The sequence below is a fragment of the Tamandua tetradactyla genome, chromosome 10 (genome assembly GCF_023851605.1).
Source record: "Tamandua tetradactyla isolate mTamTet1 chromosome 10, mTamTet1.pri, whole genome shotgun sequence".
In the NCBI taxonomy this organism is placed as follows: Eukaryota; Metazoa; Chordata; class Mammalia; order Pilosa; family Myrmecophagidae; genus Tamandua; species Tamandua tetradactyla.
The window spans coordinates 4737798-4763563 of record NC_135336.1 but is presented as its reverse complement, the minus strand read 5'-3'; the positions used below and the strand labels follow the sequence as shown (position 1 = coordinate 4763563).

The 25766-nt window shown below is 37.3% G+C and overlaps 1 protein-coding gene across 2 annotated transcripts; it reads left to right on the top strand.

Moving 5' to 3' along the window:
- The first annotated feature begins 1779 nt into the window (after positions 1-1779).
- On the top strand, positions 1780-24071 carry TRA2B (transformer 2 beta homolog). Of its 2 annotated transcripts, none has more exons than XM_077117815.1 (9): positions 1780-2027; positions 13484-13617; positions 14689-14851; positions 18275-18463; positions 20188-20303; positions 21430-21513; positions 22133-22192; positions 23137-23207; positions 23667-24071. In XM_077117815.1, the coding sequence occupies exons 1-9, from the start codon at positions 1992-1994 to the stop codon at positions 23675-23677; spliced, it is 864 nt and encodes a 287-aa protein (XP_076973930.1). In that variant the 5' UTR covers positions 1780-1991; the 3' UTR covers positions 23678-24071. The 2 variants fall into 2 exon arrangements, with proteins under 2 accessions (XP_076973930.1, XP_076973929.1); XM_077117814.1 differs by having other exon boundaries at positions 1781-2027; positions 23134-23207.
- Positions 24072-25766: the final 1695 nt, after the last annotated feature.

Sequence of the window (25766 nt, the reverse complement as noted above, 5' to 3'; positions counted from 1 at the left end):
CTCACCTACCCCACATCCTACTCCCGGGAAGTCACACCCTGCACTAAGTGGCCACCCTCTGGCATTCCACTACCCCCGCCTCCTTTTCTGTTGTCTGTCATTCCTTACTCTGGGGAAGATGTTATGTATAATGAAAAGGCCCAGCCAGACCTTAACCTGGGCCTAGGAACAAACAGCCCCAGATGTTTATTAGAACAGGAATTCTCCGTGGCAGGGCCCCATCTCTTGCCTCAAGTGGATAAAAACCACATTTAAGCAGTATAGATTTGCCTCTGTTCTCCTATGTGAAGTGGGGCATGCAGAGCTGCCATCTACCAACCCTGACTTGGAGTAGTTTGGGACTGGGACACCAGCCACAACTGGACTTCTCTGCCTGCTCTTTTGGATTCTTTGTGTTGTGGAAGTAAAAAAAAAATTATTTGACCCTTCTGAACTCTTTATACTGTGCGAGTAATAAAGAGGTCTTTAGTGAAAATTTGTGTTGTGCCCTGAACCAGTATTCCCACGAAGCACTGCTGTAGCAACCCGCTCCAAAGGCTTAACTCAGCAATTCTACTCCTAGGTTACCCAAAATAATTGAAAATAGGTTCATATAAAAACTCGTACACAAGTGTTCACAGTATCATTATTCACAATAGCTAAAAAGTGGTAACCCCACAAATATCTAATAGATGAATGGATAAACAAAATGTTATATAATATCCATACCATAGAATATTTGGGCATATATGCAACAACATGGATGTACCTGAAAACATTATGCTATGTGAAAGAAGCCAGTCACAAAGGAGGACATACTGCATGATTCTGTTTATATGAAATGCCCAGAACTGGTGAATTAGTACACAGAAAGATTTGTGATTGCCTAGATTTGAGAGAGTTGGGTGTGTGTGTGTCAAAATGACTGCTGATGTGTGTGGTATTTCTTTTGGGGGTGATGAAATTGCTCTAAAATAGATTGTGGTGTTAGTTGCACAGCTCCGTCAATATACTAACAAACATTTCAATAGTACCCTCCCAGTGGGAGAATTATACGGTATGTGAGGTATCTTAATAAACCTGGAAAATAGAATCAAATTGTCCTTCACAGGTATTGGTACAATCCCCTTCTTACCCACGGGGAAACAGAGGTGCAGAGAACTTCCAGGTTTGGGCTCTTTCTCCAAAACCATGCTGTTGGGAGTGGCAGAATTAATCATTCTTTCTGTGACACCATGTTATTGTATATGCCTCTGTCACTCAAAACCATGGCCTGCAATTAATTGTGCGTCTAAGGTCCTGCCTTATTAGACCATGGGCTCCTTGAGAACAGAGATTGTGCCTGATTGCTGTTTGGTAAGATCTGGTAAAACATTTAGGAGGTGCTCAAGTGAAAGTTTATTCAGGAAAGAAAGAACTGCAGCTGAGGCTAAATAAATGCAAAGGAAAGTAGAAACCCAGGTTATGGATTTCTGCCATTTCCAACCATGGGAAGGCACAAACTCAAGTGAGGGAGAACTTAATAAAGGATAGGAAAAACGGACGGCATCTCTTTCTTCCCCTCACCCCAAAACATTGCTCTTGGAAAGTTCCAGAAGGGATTCAGGCGTGGCCAATGACATCACCGCATCCCGTGGCGACCACCATGGAGACCATCCCACGCGTTCACTTTCCCGCCTCACAGAGGAGAGGGGGAGGGGGATGTCCGCGCGGAGGGGCGGGGCTTACGTCACGTCCGCTTTGGGCCGCGCCAGTGCGAGAGAGCGAAAGCACAGCCAGGCGGGGGTGGGACCAAAAAAACGCGCGTTTTGGGCGGGGAAGGAGAGGGTTTAAGGAGCGCCGCGTCACGTCCGGTATAGTTAGAGTGCGTGCGGAGGCGGTGCAGAGCGCTTCGTATCTGAGCGGCTCTGAAACCAGTGTTCTGAGAGGCTGCGGCGGAGCCTCGATAAAGAAGGCACCTGAGGTTGGCAGCTTAGACTAAGCCCATCGATCGACGACAGCAGCCGGGAGTCATGAGCGACAGTGGCGAGCAGAACTACGGCGAACGTGTACGTACAGGCGGTGTAGGGGGCGGCTGTGTGGTCCAGCTTCTTGCATTTCTTTGGAGGCCCGTCGGTCTCAGACCTGAAAGGGCGATTTGGCTTCCAAAATCGGGTCTCGAGGGATGGGAGAGAAGGTTAAAGAGCCCCGTGGATAGTGTCTTTAGTCCTAAAGGAGATCAATGTGGCTTTATGTGGCCACATACCCGCGGCGGCGGTTTTTTTTCCGTTATAAGGGGAGGGGGAGAGATTAAAAATGGCCGCTGCGTCCCCTCGGTGTTGGGGGAGGGGAGCAGTATCGTATTTCGCCGTTGCTCTCCTGCGAATCCTCGCCGCAGCCATCTTGGGCTGAGGGTCTGGGCGCGCTGCCAGAGGCACAAAATGGCGGAAGAGCCGTACGTTAACGCGGGCCCGCGCAGACCTGGTGGCCGCGCCTGCGCTTCAGGGGGCCGCGTGGGGGGCGGGGGTTTGGGGAGAAAGATCACGTTCTTTGGGGTCTTCCGCCCAGTATTGGGGTTAATTTAAGGCATCTTATCGGCCCGCAAAGGACAGAATCTCGGGGCCTCCTAGCGGAATAATCTGATGTAGACCTAAATTCCTTACCCCTTAGTTTGACAGGATTGCGCGCGTTCTTGCCGTTGGTCTAAATGGCGTGCTTCATACCGAAAGAGCTTTCCAAGGAAGAATCGTTTAAATTAGCGTCTTTAAAGTCTACTCAAGTAGAAAAGACCACGAAGTCGCTACGATTTGCTTATTTAATAGAGTTGTGGTTGTTTCCCCCCACGAAATTGTGTAGGAGAAAATTGGCGGGCAACAGTTTATGGCGCAGTTACTTCCTTTGTTTTGAGGCGTTGTACTGAGAACCATATCTTGTGTGGGCACACGCGCTTCCCCTCTCCCCCAACTAAGCGGTGAGTTTAGATTAAATGCAGCAAACCGTTGGGAGTCTTAACGAACCGCTCGTATGAAGCGTGACTGTGAGGTCGAGGCTATTAGATTCGGAAAACATCTCGTAAGGATACAAAAATACAAGGCATGCTAGAGACGGAAGTTTGGGAGCTTAGGATACTTTGTTAGAAGGGTAATAAAATCCTTGAACTTGATGGTGGGGGCTGGTATGTAGGTGGGTTTTTTTTTGTTTTTTTTTTTTTACGTTAAAAAAATAACGGTTTCCCCCTGTTAATCTTGTAAAAATCTGAATGGCATCTGTCAGGTAAAGACGTCTACTCGAACTTCTTAGTATATTCATAAAATATATTAGGTATTTGATTAGAAGGGATATTTTTAGAAAGTACCTTCGTTTCTTAAATTCCTCATATTCTGAACTTACTGGGTTTAGAGCCTAATTGAATTTAGTTTGACCTAATCACGCCTGCCTTCAGATTTCAGATGTAGATTGGTTTGATTTGGGAGTTTTGCTTTACTTTTTTTCCCCCCTACGCAGATTTGACTTTTATTATCACCAAGTGTATGTGGTTATTTAAGGTCTCGGCTTTCTTAACAGTTGGATTGAGTGCCCAGGTTGTTAGGGGTGATGCTTCTGGTTCCTGCTAGTTAAACATGTTCTTCGAAGAAGTCATCAGTTTGTGAACATCAATTATTTGATGTCCTTGCATTGTTAAGGAAACAAAAAATGAAAGATTTTGGTTTCTAACTAGGGAAGCTCCCGATTGAGTGCTAGTGACCAAGTACATATGAAGATGAAAAGTTGTGGAAACTTGGTCACAGAATAGTAAGCTAGTATATTTTACAATGAGGTCCTGGTTTGAAACACAGCTGAAGATTAGAAATTTTCGAATTGGTTCTGTTTTCTTACTGCGAGTAGAAAAGACTTTTGTTTTTCCCAACCCTGTTAACTCAGAATTAATATTGACTAAATTATTGTCAAATTATTGGAAGAAGAGTAAAGTTAAAGTGATGTATCAGAAGTTGGTATTTTTAAGTAGTGGTGACTTTATGCGAGAGACTTCTAAACCTCAAGGTTGTGAAATATTTCCACATTGCTTAGCTTGGTGTTTTGTGTCTGCTTTCCGATTGATTATTGAAATAGGAAGTGATTAGAAGAGAATCAGCACAACTCTTCAGTCCCAAAGAATTTTTCTCAAAAGCATAAGCTTGTTGGAACAGGTTCAAAATAAAATGCTATAAAAGATGTAGAACAGTCAAGTCCATTGGTTAAATCCTTTTAAGAGTGGCTAAAAGCACTGAAAAATGTATTAATAAATGAGATGTGTTAAAGATGATAATTATGGTCATGTCTGGTATAAATAACTTCTCATTTAACTCGAGGCTCTTAAAGAATCCAGACTGTTCGTGTGAATTCCTATTACAAATCTTTACAGTTAAGCTGGAGTCTCCCCTTTCAATCATCTAAGACTCTAAGGGAGCCTCTTTCCCCTCCCCCAAGGTAACTTTAGAAGTTGTTCATTTCCTGAACAAGTTGTGTGTGAAATCAAGTAACCTTCAATAGATGATTGACTCTGTCAATCAGTGTTTATTTACCAGGTGAATAAATTGACACTTAGAATTATGATTCAGTGTCTCTCTCATCCCTTGTTTTAAATGCGCAACTAGGATGTGTTCATGAATTTCTGTGATGCGTCACACTTAGTTACGGCACTCTTTTTACCTGAGGAATATAGTAAAGGGGGGGGGGGGTTGGCATCTCACAGTTGATGTAAAATCTGTCTCTATGGGTCTAGTCAGAGTAGGCTTAGATGTAACCTAACCAGGTGCAAAGTAAATCATTTTCATCTTAAGTCCTTTCCAGTATTTTCCAAAAATTACTTGTCAGTCATTTTGTAAAGGGATTGACTGGCTCCTTTCTCTGAAAGAAGAGGCACTCTTAGTTAGCTTCTGTCATTTTGGGAGAATTAGAACTTTGGTAACAAGTTGAGAATTCAAGGTAATATTGAGAGTGTAGTATTAGTAATAAAATCCTTGAGGAGTAATGGTCACAATATAGGGTAATAGGGCATGTGAGTTTTGTTTGGTCTTGCATTCAGTTAATATTGTGCCCTTCTGGAGACTAGGATTTCTTTGGTTTCTACAAATCAATCTTACCCGAAGAATCCAAAAACTATGGAAGGAACACTGTTGTATGAACTGGGTGGTTTGATTTGTCAAGCTATTAAGATTGCAATAGCAAGCTGTTTAAGACATATTTTGTCCCAGCCAATAATAATATTTTTGTAGAAGCAAATTGCTTGCAGTTTAGATGCGTTTTCTCTAAGTCATAGTCTCAGGAGTTGAATAGCATCTGTATATACCATCCCTTCAAACTGCCTTTCAAATTCTGCAGTTTTCCTCTTCTTCTGCTTTTACTCTTTGGTTCTTTTTGTGTTCTTTGGTTTTGGCCTTAACTCTAAATTCTGATTTTCAATACTGAAAACATCTCTGGAACAATTTTTTAAAGATAGATTGTAATCTTCTCACCAAACTTCTTTAGTAAAAGATTGAATAAGGTCACCTAGGAGAAAATATTTTGCACTCTTTTCTATTCCTGTGAGTCTGGTTAGCTTTGAGTCGCCTATAGTCTCTCGAAGCCAGGTTGAAACGTGTTTATTTGACTTTAATTAAGAATGCTTTAATATTGTGGACATTGTCTGGAACTAGAAGGTGACATTCAAAACGAAATTACAAGTGATTACAAGGTAAGTACTACCAGTTTTGTAAAACGAATTCAGATGAAGAGATGTGTTAAATGGAATTCACTCTTTACAACCCTTTCATCCTTATTCCTGGGGGAAAAAACAACAAACTTAGGTGATAAACATTAATGCTTTCATAGTCAAAAGTTAGCGTTTTTCCCAAGACGAAGGACAAAGCCATATTGGTATTATTTTTTCAGGTTTAGCAATATGTTTATGGTGATTGATGTTTAGGATTAGTTTTTTGGAGTGTAGGTCACATACAGTTATGTTTACTCTTGCTTTTTAAGCCTTAAGCCAAAAAAAAAAAGCAACGATGTTTAGCTAATTAGTTTTCAGATTCCCCAAATTCTTTGCTCTGATTTGGGTTTTGGAGGTTTTCAGATTGCCTACGGTGTAGACGACAGCACCTTTTTTGCTTAGATTTGTAGGTAGTCTTCTGAAAAAAGTAAAGAATACTTACTTTTGCTGGAAAGTGCTTGAATGTTTTATGAATGTAAATATAAATTTAAGGGTCTTTGTTCTTTTTGCACGGACCTTCAACCGGTTTAAGCATGTCAGGTGATGGTTTTTTCAGAGAATATTTCAATCTTGAAGTGTTTTATATCCAGTCTTCTGGTGGACAGTTGGCTGAAGAAAAAATGTCCTTTTTATATTAGATGTGAGCGTTAATGTATTATGAGGATCAGTGAGGTTTTCTTTGCCCTTCGCAATTTTTAGAGTATTCATAAATCACCTTACTGAATTTAAGCATGCTTTATACTAAGTGAGTTCCATCTATGGCCCCTAGAATCACCAAAAACTGTTGATAATGAGATAAGTTTTCTGTTCATTTCTAAGTAGCATCTCTGATCCAAATGTGTATATAACTTTAGCCCTTATGGTTGGTCTTTGGGTTTCATAAAGTAGCCACTTGAGCTTAGCAGCTGAATTGAAATAAATCTAATATTTACAGTACCCAGCAGTGTTTTAAACTTTGAACATAAGAGAAGGAAGAGGTTGGAAGGGGTACTCTGAATAGTCAGGAAGGTGTCCATATTGAAAACAATTGTAATATTTATAGCTTTGGCCTCCATTCTAGTATTTTATGACTTCTGCATCTAAGGCCCTGTACATAACCTTTAGGAGGCTCTAAGGAAATCTGCTTGGGCATTCTGATTCCACGATTACATTTGTGCTGCCAACAAAAATTCCCATTACATTTTAGTGATGGATATGAAAAGAAAACCAGTTATTCCCTTAAATAAAATTCCACATAAAATTTTTCCTGGATTAAGTCAAGTTAATAGTTATACAGCCAGATAGAAAATTACGCTTGCTTTGTTAGAAAAGCCATCACAACACTTCCATCATAGAGCCATGATTGTCTTTATGCCCATATGTCTTTATGTCTTTATGGGGATAGAGCATTTTTTCTTTTTCTTTTTCTTTTTTTTTAAGGAAAGGTTTATTTCTTCAAAATGAAGTTGTGCTAGATGAGGAAATCATTGAAAGGCAAATGAAAGCTCATTAAGAGAAGCAGAGATAGCAAGGAAAGCTAGGGGCGTTTTATAAAGGCAATATTTTGTTTAGTGTTGAATACACTATTGATCTAAATTGGTGTTGAGACTGAATATTTGAAGAGGTGAGCTACAGTTTTCTCCTAGAATCACCACCCTTTAAAGTAGGTTTTCTCTTTTGGACATCAGAAGTCTTTAATATTTTGTTCATTGAGGGGAAGAAATTCTTTGAAAATACATACTGTTGGGTTCAAGTTTGTTTTGCTTTTCTTTGTTGCTATTCACATAAAATAGTTGGTTGACTTGATACTTAATTTTTTTATGTTTTTAGTTCTAAATTTAGTATGTAGACCAGTCATAAATTTTCTAGAACAGCTTTCTCTAGAGGTGGGTTGAAAACTAAAGCTCCAAATTTTCAGATTCCCTGACAGTGTCTTTCTGCAGAGCTTTTTAAATATGCAGTGCAAAAATGTCTGACATTAAATACATTCTTTGACCCTATCCAGACAAATCATAGTATTGTAAACCTCTTCAACCTGAGCGTTTGTCATCATTGTACAAATGAATTGTCCATGCTTTCCTTTCTTGGACTTTTGTGTTAGTGTGTCGCTTTGACTAGAGATTTGCTTTTGACACTTTACATATTTTCTATTGATGAATACAATAAGTAAGAAGTGTGGACTGTAATTAAAGTTTTTAAAATGTTAAATGAACAGTAAATGTTCAGTTTTGCGCACTTCACATTCAACTTAAGCATGATAAATCTCTGAAGTAGACAGATGAGCTTGATTACCATATATATATTCTAGAACCAACAGAAAACTATGTAGTTTCTGTTTTTTGAGCTGCATATCCTAGGTTTTTTAAAAATCCAAAACAAGGGATTTTTTTTTCTAGTTTCAGTTTTGGCACTGGATTTTATCCTGGAGTTTTAAAATATTCTTCATCCTGTTCTTTTTCTATTAAGGTTAATGTTGAAGAAGGAAAATGCGGAAGTCGTCATTTGACAAGTTTTATAAATGAGTATTTGAAGCTCAGGAATAAGTGAAGCTGAAATTTGAAAAAATAAAAGAAAGAATGCATGCTAATTATCAGACCAGAAGTCCCACTTGTAGAATATTGAGCAATTTGTGTGAAGTGGGGAAGATGAAAGAAGTCAGAATTTGAAACGGAAGAATGAAGAAAAGAAATAAAAATGAAGTTAAGATAAGAAGTAATCTGGAATCAGAAAGCACTACGCTAAGTAATTACTAGTCTGTTTATGTGTCCCTGTATATTTTGCTAAACATGCATGCATTATTTGTTTAATAGAAGAAAATATATACAGGGTAAAGAAGTACCTTCCAGGGGAGACGTTTAAATTAGGTAATTCTAATTTTAACTGCTTAGTCATAAAATGATTGAAATGCAATTTTAAAACAAAGATAACCTTTGTAGTCGAACACCAGGCAGGAATGGGCTCTCCTAGAGCACGGGTGACAGTTGGTTTCATGTTCTCCCCCTTTAGATTTTTCATAACATTGCTGTCCTGGGGCTTGAGTAAGTACTTATGTCCAGAATTGGAACTGGTGGTCTTGTGTTCCCACCCCCCTCACGTAGACCATTACAGTGCACTTGCACTGACCCCCCTCTTTGAGTATTGAGCTATGTGTAGTTAAAATAATGCTTTCTGAATTTGTCAGGGTTTTTGTTTTGTTTTCCCAAAAGAACCTCACTGATGATGGTTATGGACCCAAAATCCAAAGGGTTCCACAAGAGGTTCCTTTTGACATTTATGAAAACATTCGTTCTTTCCAGATGCTCTCACTGGAGAGCTTTTACTATTTAGCCCCTACTTTAAGGTGTATGTTGTGCTAAATTACAAGGATAAAAAAATTCTTAAATTTGTTAAGTGCCTGTCCTAACTGAGTAGTGATTCTAAAATGTGATAGCTTCTTTTAGAACAAAACAGGTCATGCAGGTGAAAAGGATATCTAATTTAAAGTGCAGTGACAGTTTTTTCCTTTTTTTTTTAAATCAGCTTTACCTATTTTTCTTATCTATCAACACTTTAAATATTATAATGATGTGATGAATACAGATTATAGTTTTTTTTTTTTTTTCTAGTTCTCCACCCCCAAATCTTACTGGGGAAAGCAACCCCAGTAGCACAATTCAGAAATCCTGTAGTTTATTTTGCTAACTCGAAGTTACATAGATGTTTGGTGTGATGTTAGCAATAGTTGGGTTGGGTCAAGTACACATAAAAATAATACCCATTAGTAGCCAACCAACAGCTCTCTTCTACCTTGTTGGGAAAGCCAGGGGTATCATTTTATACTCTTCTTTCTGAAGTGAAGATTAAAAGCTTTTCTCAGAGTTATCAGGTCTTAAAGATCTTGGGGAAACTGGCTTATATGGCATTTCTTGAAGGATTCCTTTTCTCAGGCTTTAGAGCCAAGCCTTTTGTTTGTTGCAGTGTGAAAGTGTGCTTTTTAAAATTTTTTCCGTATCTTACTATGGGAAGAAAATTGTCCCCCCTTTAGGAGACCATTTTCTGCATTTTCTTTGCCCTAATTATTGCTTTGTAAAATTTCTTGTGTGAGGCTACTATCATGTGTCTGACAGTTGAGTGATAGGTTGAGTTTTCAGCTCACTCAAAGGTAAAAGCAGATTTCAAATTGAACACAGTATGGGATAACTTATTTATTTCCAAGATACAATCAGTCTTTAAGGAGTAACCTATGTGCCTTTGGCCTACTGTGCTTTTGCAGTATTTCAACTCATTAGTTTATCCACAGAATCCAGTTTGACATAACGTTAATTCTGCATTCTAAATTAAAGGGCAGGCAGATGGCTGAAGTAAAAATGATGTCAGTGGATATGGTATTCAAACTCATGGTATCTTTTGTTAGGCTATCTGAAAGGTCCTTGGGATCCCCCCCAAAATAGAAGACCTAATAGGGCCCTGAAGGATAGAAAGCAGCTTGGAAGCTGACCACATGTCCCGAATTGGATAGATTTTTAGATGAAAATAGCATTTGTGCTTGTTGACCGTCTGATCCTTCCCTCACCCTTCATCCCCCTTGGCCAAAGCATCTTCGAGTCTGAGGGTTTCTTCCTGGGGCCAGTGGGGAAGAAGGCAGACAAGCCTCTGGTCCTGGGATGTGCTAACAGTGACAAAAACATCACAGGAAGGTCAATTAATACCCGAGAAAGAGGTGACAGGGAACAAGGTACCAAGAAGATACCTTTGCCAAGATAAAAGGTATAGGAAGAGCTTACATAATTCGCGGAGTAAATAGAACTTTTAGCCAGCGTCAGAAATGCATATATGGTGCATTCAAGAAATGTAGGCATCCAGCAACAGACCTACTAAAAACACCCTCCAGGTTAGGCCCTTGTGTTTTTAAATGCTGTACAGATTCAGTGCATTCCTCAGTTTAAGACCCACTACTTTAAATCCTAGTATACTGCACCCAATTTGAAAAATAGCACAGGAAAAATCCAGGGTTTGGGTGATTGCTCCTACTTTGATCATCTTTTTAGAAAGGTGTTTCTAAGGTATGATTCTTGGAATAGAGAGGTGGAGATTAAAGTATTTTGTAAAAAGGCTGATTTCAGTTTTTTCTGCAAGTTGTATACTAGTAGATAATTAAAATCCATTCTATAAGTACTTGATTCCTGAGCATTTTAAAGGGACTTTTTGGCTTTATTTTATTTGTTCTAACTTTAGGTTCATGATCCCTTAGTCTGAGTCATGATGTGTTCCCCAGTAGTACTTGTAGTAGGATTTTTTAAGTGTTGATATCTGTATAGTTCTGTTGATCCTGAGAGTGGACTTCTGAGTTTTCCTTATGTGTAGGGGCCTTCCCATCAGGTTTGATAGATTTGCCCTTGGGTTAAGGTTTAAAGCTAACTTTTATTTATGCTTTTAGATTTAGCTTGTAGTTTCAGGTCTCATTTCTTTCTACACTAGCTAAATTTCCTTGCATGTTTTTCTAACCCTAATGGCCAACAAAACTACAGAGGACTTTAACTTCTTTAAGAAAGTCTCTGACAAGAAAGACGGATAGAAGGCATTGTTCAGGTGTTAGCCTAACCAAGTGTTAGTACAGGAAGGAAGATCTACATTCTGATGCTTCTCTATTATTCTTGATCTAAGTAATTGCTCCCAAAACATACCTGCATAGCCGATTAGTTTTGGAGGCTGGGTGAAAAGTCCTGCAATTATTTCACGGATGTTATATTGTCTTTGACCTTTGATCTAGAATTTCATGAGGAAATGTCACTAAGTCTTCAGTTTTATGCGGGAGCAGGAGTGCTGTCTCTCCCCTCTTAGTGCGTAGACTGTCTGGGAAGCCAGTTCAGTGTGGGATAAGGCTTTTTTTCTGTTAAATGAAACCAGAGACTTAAAGGGATCTTGACTTTTCTACCCACTCTTCCTTTATACTAAGATCTCTAGGGTAATTGAATTTCCATTGATTACGGTTACTTTGTTGGTATTTTAACTCTTATTGTGGAGCTTCTGTATTCTCTTCTGCCTTTCTCAGCAAATTTCAGTAAAGTAATCTTTCTAGCATTGCATAAAGAAAGACAGTAATAACTTTTGGGTTACCAGTTTCTGTCTTCTGTTCTAGATTAGTTTTTGCCTGTGATGAAGATTTCAAGAAATATACCTATTTTTGTGACATTCTTTGTCCAAGAAGAGAAGGAATATGAAGTGTTTCTAAATGTTTCAGTGTTCAGAATATTTGCTGGAGAAATCAGGGGTATTAATTGGGGTACCCAGAGTAGCAGTGCATCTTTTAACCATTTTACTTGTGTTTAAAGGCACCTGTTCTCACTAACAGTGAAGGGTGCTATCTTTTTCTTTTCTTCAAATCTCTTTTATGGTCACTCCTGGGGGCCAGACTGTCATGTTTCATGTCACTTTGTACCATGTTTTTATTGACTTTGAGATCTTATTTGACAAGTTCCAGAGTTAGATGCCTGGAGACTTGAACTCACTTTATTGGCTGCTTTTGTATTTTAAACTTTTAATTTTAATATGTCTTCTCTCTGTTGTGTGTAATTTTTTTTTTTTTTTTTTGAGTGTCCAGAATATGCTGAAATGTGCCACTTTGAGTCTGGCTTTTTCTGCTCTACATTGTATGTCTTTTAACTTGTCTAAGATTGATGACTTACTGAAATAAAGGCTTTTTCTTGACCTTAGTCAGTGTCCAAATTATGGGTGGATTTTGTCCCTCTGTCCTTTTCAGTTTTGATGCTTTGGCAGAACTTTTTCCTGGTCTATTACTTCCTGTGTATGTATGCCTTTCTGATGATTAACCATGTGCCTTGTGGCTCTTTGATGAACTTCATTATCCTTTTTAGCCATTCCTTTACTTCCTTATTTAGCAATCTTCCTTTTTGTGCCCTTTACTTTGACTTCTAGTTCCACTTTTGTTTGGAAAGCTATGGGCATATAGTACATGCCCAGATTCTGATTTTTGCATACAGTTCCTAAACTCCTTTCCTGGTCCCTGTAGATTAGAAGTCCCAATCTAACCTGTCCGTGATTTCACTGTATCCTTTATATGACTTTCCTAACTATTCAAAGTTGACCATCTGTTTGCCCTGACTCCATCTCCATTTAGCTGAGGAAGGTATGGATCTCTTGTATCCACTCTACTCATCTCTATACTGCTGCCTTTCTGTTTCTATCTGGTTGTCTTGAGATTCTTACAACTCACCATGGTTAAGATGGAAGAGGATATACAGGGTCTGGTGTCCTTCAGTTGGTCTTTTCTAATAGATTTCTACCTTTCTCTAGGAATTGAAACTCTGAGATATTCCTGTCTCTTTTCCCATTCAACTGTAAATATAACTTGAAAAGTTGAGGTCTTATGAAAAAATCAAAGGCATTTTAAAAGTAAGTTTTATAAATTTTGTAGGATCTGTTTATTGATTTTAACTTGACTGAAAATAGGTATAAAGTATAGGTGCCATAGTTAATGAGGTTCTTTCTCACCCTAGTTTTTATGGAATAACATTCCCAAAACAATCCTTTGACAGATTCTTTACTTGTTGACCTTGGCACCCCTTTCTGAAGGGAAGTGGGGTCAGATAACTCTTATCCCTGCTCTAAAATGTGGAAAAAAGGACAAACTGGCTTATATCAGTTGGAGCAATGAAATGAAACTATTACAACAGGTATACTCAGTTCCTGCCCTTACCTAAGATTTCTTATCTTGGGAGGGGATTGCTTTCCCTCACCATTTATCTCATACCAGCTTATTTGTTTTTAAAGTTGCCCAGAAAGTATACAAATTAAACTTTTGAAATCTACGTGTAGGAATCCCGTTCTGCTTCCAGAAGTGGAAGTGCTCATGGATCTGGGAAATCTGCAAGGCATACCCCTGCAAGGTCTCGCTCCAAGGAAGATTCCAGGCGTTCCAGATCAAAGTCCAGGTCCAGATCTGAATCTAGGTAAGAAAGACTGTCTTGGGATTTTCTCCTGTTACCCTTAGCTCTGAAATTGGTGTGTGCTTTGTAAACCAGGAAGGTAGAGAGGGTTAGATCATTTGTTGGCCTATGTAATATTGGTATTAGAAATGAACTTAAGTTCTGGGAGACAGAAGACTGAGTGCTTCTCAACTTGGGCTTTGGAGTCAGGGTTCAAATCTTAACTATTTTTGTTGGCTTGGACAAATTAACCTTTTTTAGCTTAGTTTCCTTCTCTGTGAAAAGAGTTAGTAATAGTACCAGTTCTTCAGAGTTGTTGTGAGGATTCACTCTGAGAATAGGTAAAGTGCTTAATATGGCAAACATACTGCAGAGAAGTGGCTTTTCAGTAATCGCTATTAAAATAAGAAATAGGTGTTGTCTAGTGTTTGCATACAGTCGTAAACAAAAATAATACCACAGTGTGCTTTTTTTTTTTTTAATGTTCAGTAGTGTAGAGTATAACATCCACGTTTGTCCCAAACAGTCCCACCCAGTTTATGCCTGTTGCCCAGGCATTATTTAATAGTTCCCCTCTTCTTTCCTAGATGTGTGTTCTGTTTTAGATGATAAATTGTATGGTCAGTCTAGTCAAGAGCCACTTGCTGATTTTTTTTGTTTATTTTTTTTAACTGTTGGAGAAAAATATAATGGTGATTTTAATATCTCATTAAGTGAATGGTGAGCATAACGAGAGAGGCAGAGAAAAGGTGGTATTAGGAAAGAGAAAAATGGGCACAAATCAAGCTAGGGAAGTGCTGCATGTTAGGATTTTCCAAGAGATAACTGTGTTTATTTTACTCTTCCTTCATCTTTCCTTAATTTCAAAAAATGTTGGAGGAGGGTTTTGACTTTGGAACTCTCCATAACAGAGTTGAAATCACTAGATAGAGAAGAAAATTATTAATCCTTGTTATAAGGATCAATAACTCATGTCTACATATTTCTGGAATGTGGTCCTTCTTTTGGAGTTTACTCTAGAATAGAGTGGCATAATAGTTGAAAGTCACTGTCTCTTATCAGTTTTGTCGTAACCTTGAAGCCTTTGTTTTGCAGGTCTAGATCCAGAAGAAGTTCTCGAAGGCACTACACAAGGTCACGGTCTCGATCCCGCTCCCATAGACGATCACGTAGCAGGTCTTACAGTCGAGATTATCGCAGACGGCATAGCCACAGTCATTCTCCCATGTCTACTCGCAGGCGTCATGTTGGAAATCGGGTAAGATGAAGGTTTGTGTTTTCAAAGCAGTGGGACTGCCTAAAACATGCTTTTGTTTTTAATTAGAACTGATTGGAGAGCATTAGCTCATGAATACATGAGTTATCTTTAGCGCCTTTTTGATATTAGGATAGTTCTTTAAGAAACTTCAGAATTAAGAAAGACTGGGAAATAGAACCTCAATAGTCATTATAGAAAAAAATCCTTAAAAATGTTTTCTACATAATAATCTGGATTGAGAGCTGTTGGGCACATTTGGGCACAATATTGACAGGCTGGAGTGACTTAGCCCATAGGGGGAAGGGAAGAGAGAAATCCATTGTGCCTTGATGTTACACTGTTAGTATGTTAGTTATTACAACATACATAGTTCTACACTTCAGTTGTTGAAGTTTTCTGGGTTTATTTCATATACTTTTTTAAAATTCTAAACTAGTTTCAGGTTTTATTAAGGCCTTTTTGATATCTCATGAGGGGTTCCAAGTGAGATGGTGTTTTGTATATGTCTAAGGGGTTTTGTGGGGAGAAGAGGTTAGCTTTTTGAGTGTATGTGGGTGTTTTTTAAATATTTTTATTGTAAACAAACATTCTTGACATGGTTACAGTCAGTGGCTCACAGTATCATCACATAGTTGTATATTCATCACCGTGATCAATTTTGGAACATTCCCATCTCTCCAGCAAAAGAAATTTTTTAAAACTCACACATGCCATACACCTTATACCCCTCCCTCTCATTGACCACTAGTATTTCAATCTACTCAGTTGAATTTTAACGTTTGTTCCCCCTATTTTTACTCATCTGTCCATATCCTAGATAAATGGAGCGTCAGACACAAGGTTTTCACTATCACATAGTCACATTGTAAAAGCTATATCATACAATCATATTCAAGAAACATGGCTGCTGGAACACAGCTCTGATTTCAGGCACTTACCTCTAGCCATTCTAATATACCATAAACTAAAAGGGGTATCTATGTAATGCATAAGAATAACCTCCAGGATAACTCCTCAACTCTTTGAAATCTCTTGGGCACTGACATTTTATTTTGTCTCATTTTTCTGTGTCCCCTTTTGGTTGAGGTTTTCTCAGTCCATTGATGCCAAGTCCCAATTCATGATCCCAGGATTTCTGTCCCATGTTGCCAGGGAGGTTTAAACCCCTGGGAGTCATGTCCCACATAGAGGGGGAGAGCAGTGAGTTCACTTGCTGTGTCAGCTTACAGAGAGAGGGCACATCTAGGCAACAAAAGAGGTTCTCTAGGGTGACTCTTAGGCCTAATTTTTTTTTTTTAACATACGAACATGAACATTCTTACCATATGTTCATTCTATTCTTGGTATATAATTAGTGACTCATGATATCATCACAGTTGTATATCCATCACCATGATCATTTCTTAGAACATTGGTGTCAATTTAGAAAATGAAGTGGAAAAAAAAAATCATACATACCATACCCCTTACCCCTCCCCTCATTGACTGCTAGTATTTCCATCAACCCAATATATTTTAGCCTTTGTTTCACCTATTTTTTCCAAGACCCATACCACTCCCTTTCATTGATCACTAAACATTTGTTCCTCCTATTATTTATTTATTTTTGATCCGTATGTTTTACTCATCTGTCATACTGTAGATAAAAGGAGCCTTAGACAGAAGGTTTTCACAATCACACAGTCACATTGTGAAAGCTGTATCATTATACAATCATCTTCAAGAAACATGGCTATTGGAACACAGCTCTACATTTTCAGGCACTTCCTTTCAGCCTCTCCTATCTTAACTAAAAAGCTGATATCTATATAAGGCGTAAGAATGACCTCCAGGATAACCTCTCAGCTCTGTTTGAAATTTCTCGGCCATCGACACTTTTTAGGCCTAATTTTAAGTAGGTATAGACTATGCTTTGCAGGGATGAGTTTCATAGGGGCAAACCGAACCCCAAGATTGAGGCTGCTTGAGAGAATATCGGATATTCTCCAAATGGGGAAGTTGAATTTTTTTCCCCCTTTCTCCTTATTCCCCTAAGGGGACTTCGCAAATACTTCTTTATTCACTATTCAAATCACTCTGGGATCTATCAAGGCATCACACTAACCTGAACAAACCAACAAAATCCCATGCTGTAGTCAAGGTTCCATGTTCTAAACGGTGTCCAGTTAAACTATCCATATAAGTAAATTAGGAAATGCACTAGTTAAAATATAAATTTTCCACCAAATAAACATTTCTTGTTTAGTCTCACACAGAAATAGAAGTTTTAAAATATGAATGACCATTTGTTTTCAACACCCTGCAATATTGACATTCCTTTGTTCTTCCTCAAGCAAAAACTTTTTGCATGGGCAGGCACTGGGAATCAAACCTGGGCCTCCTGCATGGCAGGCAAAAACTCGGCATGCTGAGCCACCGTGTGGCCCGCCTCTAAAACATTTTCTAATTTGTACATTTAGGTCACTATCATTGTACACTCTAGGCATTCCTAAATGATACCATCTCAGTCTTTGTCATCTGTCTTTCCATCTGGTTTCATCTGTGCCCCCAGTCCTCCTTCTATCATTCTCACATTCAGCTTCATTCAGTGTATTTATGTTATTGTACTACAATCAGGTTGCATTGTATTATTCTAAAATTATTTTAAAGAATTTCAGACATACAGAAAAATGACACTTGTACATAGGGTTTCCATATACCTTTCACGTATACCTAATGTTAATGTAAGAGATTTTTGATAGTGGGGTGGTAATTCTTAGTAAATACTTAATGTATGAGATACATGGAAGCTTCGGGTTAATTAATTTTGGCAACAGGAATATCAGCAATATGTACTTTATTCTTTCTCTTTCTTTATATTGATTGCAGACTGCTTAATAACTTTAAAACTTTTACACTTCTTCCTGCTCATTTAATATGCATATCTGAATACTTGGTTTCCACAAAAATAGAATCAAACTAAACGGCCTCTTCTATGTCTTTGGAAATTACAGTATTTCATTGTATGGATGGTATATTTTAATTCAACATTTTAAGTTGTTTAGTTTCTTTGACTGATAAATTATCCTTAATGCATACATATTGCTGATGTGTGTATATTTCTTTAGAATAAATACCTTAAAGATGAATTCCACAGCCAAATTGCCCTCTGAAAATAGGTCAGTTTTTTCCAACAGTATGAGAGCTCCTGTTTTCGTGGTTAATTAAGTTTGAAATTACTGCTTTTGCAGTCTTTTCTGCCCATTCTCAGCTTTGACCTGCTCCAGTGCTTGCTGTTACAAATTTGTAATTTTTCAGTGGTGTTTTGTCTCATTGTTAATCTGCTTTTACTGTTAATGAAATTTTTTACTACTTCGTGTATTGTTTTTGCTGTTTGATTTAGGACAATTTTTCTAAGTTTAAAGTCCATATATCTATTTCTAGGCAAATCCTGATCCCAACTGTTGTCTTGGCGTATTTGGGTTGAGTTTGTACACCACAGAAAGAGATTTAAGAGAAGTGTTCTCTAAATATGGCCCTATTGCTGATGTGTCTATTGTATATGACCAGCAGTCTCGACGTTCAAGAGGATTTGCCTTTGTATATTTTGAAAATGTAGATGATGCCAAGGAAGTAAGTAGAGGTCTACCTGTACCTTTGTAAAACATAAGCTCTGTTGTTAACTCCAAGTACTAACGACCAGGTACTTGAATAAGGACACTGTTTTTTGTTTTTATTGTGTAAATAGCATATGTGATTGAAGCATTACATAAAGGGAATGCATTCTTCTGGGAATAGATATTGAAATCAATAATAGTATGTTATTGAAGTCTGTATACTTTTTTTTACCCATTTGTTGTGGGAAATTTCAAATAGGTACAGAATGACAGAAGTAAGGTATGTGGGAAATGTACCAGTCACTCTACTTAACTAAAACTTGTAAGCAGCTATACCTAAACTGACATAACACTTGGTACATGATTGTTTCAATGACAATTTATCTAAATAAGAACATTAATTTCTTAAGATATCTGATCAGTTTCTTGTTGGGGCACAAGAAAGTGAAAGCATTATGGCTTGGGAGAAAAAGGAACTAGTTTTGAGTATATGTTGGCAAGTGGTGACTTTGAGTCATGTCTAAAGAAATGTGTAAGGAAGAGAAAGGCTCTGGGACACAATTTAATGATAAGCCATCTGTTGATATTGAGGTCAACATCAGGATTAGAAATTCAGCTCTAGGTAGAATAATTTTTTTTATCAAAGTTATGCTAAGTTTTCAAAAGGATTAACTTGATCTATTAGATCACTCTTAGTAATTAAATCAACTAATAATTACTAGTTAATCAACTAATAGATGATTTTGTGGAGTTGTAAGATATTTGGAGGAACATTATATGTTCTTCACCTTCATTTTAGAAATAAAATAATTGAAATGTCAAAGGTTTAAGTACGATTTTCCCCAGATCACACTGGTAGTATAGACCTGGTTGTCCTAATTTGACTATTCTGCTGAACGAGTGGGTACTGTGAAAGATAGTACTTACTGTCAGAGTCTGTACTGTCAGGAACTGCATATCAGAAACACTTGTTAGTGTAAACATCTGAAACAAAAGATACATACGACTGAAATTAGAAACTTGATTTCTTTTTAAGTGTGGAGGGGTATGTTTTCTCCTTAAACTGAGAAAAAAAATTCTAAGTCTTCGGAATAGAACATACATATATTTGTAGGTACGCACTATTTATTTGTTACGCTCTTGATGTGAATGAACTATATGTGTAACTCAGGCCCTGTTTAATTATCTCTTTCCTTCATCCCAGGTTGCTATTTTGTTTCTATAGCAGGAATTCTGTACTTCTGTAGAGAGCTAGATAATAAGTTTAGGCTTTGTGAGCCTAATTCAGTCTCAGTCAAAACTACTAAATTCTGTTGTAATGAAAGAGCAGCATAGATAATATGTAAATAAGCATGGCTATGCTCCAATAAAACTTTATGAACAAAATTTTTTAATTTCATCTGATTTTCACATCTGCAATGTTCATTTTTATGTTTTCCCTCCAATTATTTAAATCTTAGCTCGTGGGTCATACAAAAAAAAGACAGGCAGCTGGCCGGTTTTGGTCTACGGGCTGTAGTTTAACAGTATCTCCTTCAGGGCATTCACATTTGTAGTTGGATACAGTAATTCAAGTAATTGATGAGTTAGAATGACCTTTATGGGCCCTTTTTTTTTAAGCTGTTTTCATGACTATTTACTGGGGAATAACTCATAAGATGTAGACCTTAATGTTCTGGCCAACATTGAAATAATGGCTTTTATTCAGGATGTTTATAACTGTTTATTTATCTTTCCAAGGCTAAAGAACGTGCCAATGGAATGGAGCTTGATGGTCGAAGGATCAGAGTTGATTTCTCTATAACGAAAAGACCCCATACCCCAACACCAGGAATTTACATGGGGAGACCTACCTAGTAAGTTAAAAAAAATAGTTCAACTCAGCTCTTTCCCCAAAGATCACATGTACTGGGAGCAGTCTTTGGCTCTTCATCTAATTCTGCCACAATATGTTGTTTGTCCTATATTTTTTAATTGGCCAAAAATATATTCAATGGAGGCATTCTATTTTGTGTCACAAACTTCACATGGACACCTTCCAATAGATCACATCCTTCTTTATCATAAAAATATGCCATGTATTTGGCTTTCTAAGGAATTAAGTTCCCTGACAAGGGCATTTTCCCCATAGATACTTGATCCTAGTAAAATGCATAAAACATTGGCTTTAGTTTATTGTACCCCAACTATGGTAGAATATTTTCACTTTATTTTTTATTTTAAATATACCCCCAAATTATAAAATTAGCATATCTGTAATATTTAAATTGAAAATTTTCAGGCATTTCACCATTGCAAAAGTTGACAAAAGTTATGGATAACTTTTTGGCACAAAATCCTGAAATATTCCTAAAACTGTTTGTTTCTTTCTCATCACTCTTTTCAGGGTATGTTTAACTTGACAAAAATATCTAAATTGATCTTGTTTATTTTTTAATTAAATATAATGCTCTTAAAGATAAAGCCTAGAATTGTAATTATGTACCATATTGCCATGTTCTCTTCGATACTATTGCTGCACATTTTCCCATCCTCTGGGAAAAAATACGGGATTCGTAAATGTACTAACTTAACAGTTGAAATAAAGTCAGTAGGATCTTTGTGCCTGCTTAACCAATAGATATGTTTTAATTGTATGTATATTAGAACAAAGAAATCGAGAAGGCACTATGAGAATTATTACAAGAGAAATATTTGCTAGTTAAGGTCAGAACAACCTTAACTATAACTGCTCATTAGTGAGTTGTTAGTAGATATCTCCATCTTTGCCCCTGGCGCAGAAAATAACATGAGGCTGCATGTGAAACAGTTCTCCACACATGGCCATAGAGCTTGTGTGGTTTACCCCAAGACCCAAGTGAGTAATGCTATATAATTTTCACTGTTCCTACTGATAAAAATATCTGAAACAGTTTTTAACACTGAAAGTCATGTCCAGGAAATACCGCTTGATGTTTAGAAAAGATGTATTGTTATTCATAGTGGCAGCTCTCGCCGTCGGGATTACTATGACCGAGGCTATGACCGAGGCTATGATGATCGGGACTACTATAGCAGATCATACAGGTAAGATAATCTGAGGTTTAAGTTGTCAAAAACAGGAAATTTCAACTGTTCCCTTAAATCTGACTTTAATTTGAGGCAGCAGCAGCATTCTCAAAGTAAGTCTTTAAGAAAAGATACTTTAACTTTGCTAAGAAATCCAAAGCTGAGGTTAAAACCAGATTTTAAGGTTATATTTATTGTTATAATATAACAAGCAAAGAAAGAAAAAAAGCAATCATTTTTAAAGCATTCTTCATCAAGTAGTTACAGGACAGATCAAGGTTATATGTCTTTTAATTTAATTTAGTATGGGCATTTATTTGGGTTTCTGTTCCATATTCTACCATATAATATATATTCTACAGTATAACTTCAGTGATAACTTGAATACCTTAATAGTAAAGTAGCCCATTTTCGTTTTAAACATGGGGTGTAAATCAAGTTAAAAATGTTCAGTGTTCTATATTATGCTTATTTTAACCAGCAGAGAGCTCTGTGTCAGTTTCTTAAAAAGGGTGGCAAAAATGTCTCTTAAAACTGCTTGCCTTCAGTGTGGGAGCTTTCGTTGTTTCATTGCATGAAATGTCTATTTTTTCAAAATTTTACAAAACTGAATGTATGTTACTTTGTACCTTTGCAGAGGAGGGGGTGGAGGAGGTGGAGGATGGAGAGCTGCTCAAGACAGAGATCAGATTTACAGGTATGCCAACATAGGACTTAAAATCTGGGCAGTGGTGGAAAGACTCAAAGATGTTGGCCTACTACTGTTTTGGTAGTTAAATTATAAAGGGGCATCACCCGAAATTTAATTGCATGAATCTCATAAATGTTTAACTCTGCAGCCAAATAACAATTGTGAGAGCCCTAATATTCGTGTTTATAAATATTTGGGCTTATACTAGGGATTTGGGGTTTTTGTATGTTGTATATGGGGATTCACACTGCATTATTTTTCCAAGTGAGTATCCCATATGTTGAATATTTTGGTTTGTTTGCTTGTTTGGTTTTTGGGAAGTGCATGGATTGGGAATCAAACCCGGATCTCCCATGTGGCAGGCGAGGATTCTTCCACTGAACAACCCTTGCACACCCCCTCATCCTAGGGATCTTATATCTTAATGTGGTAGTATAATTTTAAACTCTGATAAGAATTCTGATATTTTTAATCAGAATTCATTTACTCTTTCATTGCTGAGTTTTTGCATTGTTTAATTCTTATAGTTTGCTTTTAATAAGCATCTCCCTGAAAAATAGAGACTATTCAAGTCACTTTTTCTTACACAAGCTGAACCTCCTTGAAACATTTGGTGAAATTTGATTTGTATGTTAGTCCGTGAAGGTGTGGTTGGAATTGTTAAGAGGTTTTTTTCCTGAAATCAACTTCACAAAATTCAGGTCGGCAGATTATTGGTCAAATATAGCAAAGGAGTATTTGACCTAATAATTTAAGAGGATTATTTTTTGGTTCTAGGCCTCATAATGTACTTCATTCTCATGACTTAAAACAGACCTTAAAATCAAGCTCCATGGCTACTGCAGAACTAGTGTAGGTTCATGTGGATTTAGAGATAGTGTATAATTTTTATGTCATTCAGACTAAATGATCTTGGGAGAGTATTCATTCCTGACATTTGTTTACAGAAGGCGGTCACCTTCTCCTTATTACAGTCGTGGAGGATACAGATCACGCTCCAGATCTCGATCGTACTCGCCTCGTAAGTTTTTATGTTGATTGGATTTTGTCAGTATATTGCAATTGGCTTTTACCCCAGCTTTACCACACCACAGCAATTACTCACATCTACCTACATCATGTTTGTGAAAGACTAGTTCAAGGGAGTATGTGCATTAAAAAACTTGAAATTCTACTCCTTTTTGTTAATTGAAATAGTAAATACATAGCATTCTGTCATTATTGGTAGCTTTTTTCTTCAGGAGTTCATGAAATTTTTTGGCAACTTAAACATCTGAGTGGCTTAAAACCTCTCTGATTTACACTTCCCAGCTGTATCTGTGGTTTATCTTCTTTCTAGTATAACCCTTTCTCTGTTTTCACCAAGGGAATCTGGGTCATAAGCATTTCCTGATGACAGAATAATCTAGAATTCTCAACATCAGAGCATACTGGATGATCAATTCCCATTAAAGCATATTTTTTTTCCTTTTATTCTCAGGCCGCTATTAGAGCATGAAGTTGAAGACTTTTCCTGAAACCGGCCCTAGAGTTGGGATATGTTTGTGGACAATATTTTTTATTGTCTCCTGTTTAAAAAGTGAGCAGTGCCTAGTGAAGTTAGGTGACTTTACACCTTTTATGATGACTACTTTTGGTGGAGTTGAAATGCTGTTTTCATTCTGCATTTGTGTAGTTTGGTGCTTTGTTCAAAGTTAAGTGTTTTCAGAAAAGTATGTTTTGCATGTATTTTTTTACAGTCTAAATTTTGACTGCTGAGAAGTTTCTATTGTAAAAACTTCATTTAAAAGGTTTTTCTACTGAATCCAGGGTATTCTGAAGATCGAAGCCTGTGTGTAAAATGCTACCAAATGGCAAAAAGCAACAATAAATACTTTGATTTCTACTTTTCTTTCTAACATATCAATGCTTAGCAGAACTGTTCAGATTAAGTTGTCATTAGTGAACTTAAAGACAAAAAAATGCCCATTTTCCTCTACTCCATGATAAATACCATACTTAAATATACCTGCAACTAAGTGTTAAAATTATGCTCTGTAACTCTGTACTGCTAGTATTAGAACTAAAGATTTCAATACAGCAAATGCATAATGCTTATCTACATGTGGATTTGTCAGCCTTTGTGTATTCTGTATTATGTATAGCAGGGAGTAAAGAAACGAGTTACACAGTGTATGCCTGCCAAAGGCTAAAGCTGTTACAAGGGGGATAATGATTATCTCAACTATAATTAACAGCAAGTGACGATACATTCCACCACAAATGTACTCTTATTATTCTAGCTTTTGGGCTATATTTAAAAACTGGGTGCTTTGAAGTACAGGTTAAAAGAAGGGAACACTACACCTGTGTCATGGATGAAGTAAAGAATTTACCTGTTCATTTTTTAAATAGTATTTTCAGGTCCTTTGCTTACCAAAGGAGGTCCTATTTCACTCAAATGTTTTGAGAACTGTGTTTAAATAAACTCAAATGAAAAGAGTAAAATTGCTGGTGCAGCTCTCCGTTTACAAAGAAATTTTGCTTTTGTTTTGTTTTTAAACCTGGTTACATTGCATTTAATTCCATCTCATTAAAGTCCTTTTGTAGTTTAGTCCCTAATACCAGTGTACATTGGACTGAGATGCTTTTATATATTCCTGGAAAATACCTTGTGTGAGTAACAGTGGAGTGACCATCTCCATTTAGGGCAGTAGGGGTATATTAAAAAATTATTCTAAGGTCCACACATGCTGTGAGAACACTTGTTGTAATACCTGTTTTCAGTATCCTTTTGAATTGAGGTTGTTTTTCTTCACAGCCAATTTTAGGGAAATTGCTCCAGTCAGAGTAGTCTACTGATCTTTATGGTGCTTAGATAACATTTTAGTATGCTCCAGGTACTTTACATAAATTAATTCATTTTATGTTCAGCAATCCTCTGGTGTAGAATAACTTAAAACCATAGGGCAAACAGCTGTGTAAAGTGACAATGCCAGGATTTGAACCTAGGCAGTCTCACCCTAGAATCTGTACTAGTAGTTGTTAATCATGGTGGTATTCTGCCTCCAATTTTAATAACCGCAGGTGACCAATAAATTTTAATGTTTTCGTTTCCTAGCCCCAAGAATACCATGGAAATGACTGGTTAACAGGAATTTTTTGGCTCCTGGTTTCAGAGGCTTCACTTTGGGGTTGATGTCTTCTGGGTGGCCAGCAGTCTTTGGGGTTCCTTGGCTCCTCTATCACATAGCAGTGCACAAGGCAGTATCTTTCTCTTCCAGGTTCCATTGACTTCCAACTTGTAGTTCTTCTGCCTTCTGTAAGCCTTCCAGTAATAGAATTAAGATCCATGTTGATTCAGTTGGGCCACACCCTAACTTGAGTAACCTCATCAAAGTTTTTCTGTTGACTATGGGTTCCTGCCTACAGAAATGAGTTAAGATTAAGTACTTGATTTTCTGGGAGGTGCATAATTCCAAGCCATGACACTTGGTAGTGGAGCATAGAAGATGTTACTTTGTAAAACTCCTGGGCAAGGTGTTCCTAATGTCTGCCTCAAGACTTTTTTCATTGCAATGTTGGGTGAGGTGGCCTATAA